Source organism: Microtus ochrogaster, chromosome 4 (assembly GCF_000317375.1).
Source record: "Microtus ochrogaster isolate Prairie Vole_2 chromosome 4, MicOch1.0, whole genome shotgun sequence".
Classification (NCBI taxonomy): Eukaryota; Metazoa; Chordata; class Mammalia; order Rodentia; family Cricetidae; genus Microtus; species Microtus ochrogaster.
The window spans coordinates 44,589,835-44,591,943 of NC_022011.1; the positions used below are offsets into that span (position 1 = coordinate 44,589,835).

General features: G+C 49.3%; 1 protein-coding gene and 1 pseudogene across 5 annotated transcripts in view; both read right to left on the reverse strand.

The window, feature by feature from the left end:
• Nucleotides 1-93, reverse strand: LOC113456022 (annotated as a pseudogene).
• Ciz1 (CDKN1A interacting zinc finger protein 1) overlaps nt 1-2,109 on the reverse strand; it is a 17,087-nt gene that overhangs the window by 5,385 nt on the left and 9,593 nt on the right. For all 5 annotated transcript variants that reach the window (XM_026778645.1, XM_013355150.2, XM_026778644.1 and 2 more), the window contains one exon: nt 924-1,121. In XM_026778645.1, coding sequence (XP_026634446.1) covers nt 924-1,121 — 198 coding nt within the window. The remainder of the gene's footprint in view (nt 1-923; nt 1,122-2,109) is intronic.

Here is a 2,109-nt window from a genome sequence, read left to right on the forward strand (position 1 = left end):
CTTCACGAATTTGCGTGTGATCCTTACTCAGGGGCCATGCTAATCTTCTCTGTATTGTTCCAATTTTAGTATATGTGCTGCCAAAGCGAGCACCAAGTCTTTTTTTTAAAAAAAAGTTTGTCTTTTTAATTTTACAGATAGGTAATTGAGTTCTTTTTTTTAAAAAGATTTATTTATTTATTATGTATACAACATTCCTTCCCTGTATGCTTGCATGCCAGAAGAGGGCACCAGATCTCATTATAGATGGCTGTAAACTACCATGTGGTTGCTGGGAATTGAACTCAGGACCTCTGTAAGAGCAGTCAGTGCTCTTAACCTCTGAGCCTTATCTCCAGCCCTTGAGTTCTATCTATATTGCCCAGGTTGATCTGAAACTCACATGCTTACGGGTCCTGTTCCAATCTTCCAGGAAGCTAGGACAGCTGCAGGAAGCCCACACACACCCAGCCAGGAATACCACGTATTTACTGTTCATCACATGTTAAACAAGGGCTGAGCTATATCTTGGTTGTACTTTTTAAATGTTTTATTTTGAGACAGGCTCTCTCTCACTAAGCTGACCAGGTTTCCATTAAACTCGTGATCCCCCTGCCTCAGCTTCCCAAGAGACTAGAATCAACCCAATTGAGACTAAGCTTGGACTAGACCTGGGTCCAGAACTTCAAATGTCAAGTGCTGAGGCCCTAAGACACACAGGTAGGTTCTGGCTTTCCTCACTAAACACAAGAGGAAAAGGCGCAAGAGTGGAATTTACTTCTGGAGGCCTTGTTGACTGGTTCAGACCAGCTTTTCCAACCCTAAAAACCTGCTCTACCAGCTGGTCAGGAAATGTCCAGGCAGAAGGGCAGCCCCTGGGCAGTGTAGAGAAAGTAAGCCCACAAGCCTAGCAGGCCTGAGCCCCCCGCTCCAGCCCTGAGTACCTGCTGGCTGTTGCAGCTGGTCTTGCAGATATAGCAGAAGAATTGGAGGGTCTGCTTGGAGGGTATGCTGGCAAGGACAGGGGCGGCAGATGTGGAGTCCCCAGGGCGAAGTCCAGATGTGAGGGGCGTGGTGTTGAAAGCCCGGCTGTCACTGCTCTGCAGGATGGTGACCTTCAGGGAGCCCCCAGCCCCCCACATCTACAGTAGATTCAGAGACAAGAGTTTCCACCATCTGAGTGTTGATGGTGTTCCATCCCCGACAAGAACACCTGCCAGCATCGTTTCCTCAAAGTTTCCTGACAGACAGGGAACCTGAGGTTAGGTTCTTATGTGACTGCCCAAACTACACAGAGAATATGACAGCCAGGATTTGAACCTAGTTACGTGTGTATGTGGGTCACTATGTAGATCAGGCTGGCCTGAAAGTCACAGAGATCAGCCTGCCTCTGCCTCCCTAGGGTTGGGTTAAAGATGTGTGCCACCCACCACTCCCAACCTAACTTTGTTTAATTCTAAAGTCCAACCCATGTCACCCCTCACATGATGGACGGGAAAACTGAGACCCAAGAAAGAAGAGAGGTTGGCTTAAAGATTGTTAGAAGGTAGAGTTGGAGGTTTTTTTGCCAAGGTACTCTGCACTAAAATGACTGATATCACCACACAAGGGACTCGGAGCTCTAGTGTGGAATGGCCAGACCAAAAGCACATCCAGATCTTAAGAAAAAAGACACAGGAGCAGAGAAAGCACCGGGTGGCTCATTCATGCAGCCAGGCACAAGGCCACTGTCCTTTCCACACAGGGGGAAACACAAAGAATCCTTAGGTAGCCTGGGACAAACAGTTGCCAGGCCATCACCAGAGTCTCAGGCCTTCTAGTGAGTGGCTGTATGCAGGCTTCCACACATCCCTCCCCCCCAGCATCTAGTGGCTGTATGCAGGCTTCCACCCCCCCCCCCCAGCATCTAGTGGCTGTATGCAGGCTTCCAACCCCCCCCAGCATCTAGTGGCTGTATGCAGGCTTCCACCCCCCAAGCATCTAGTGGCTATATACAGGCTTACACACACACACACACACACACACACCCCAGCATCTAGTGGCTGTATGCAGGCTCCCAGGCCCCCCAAGCATCTAGTGGCTGTATGCAAGCTTACACACACACACACACACACACACACACACACACAC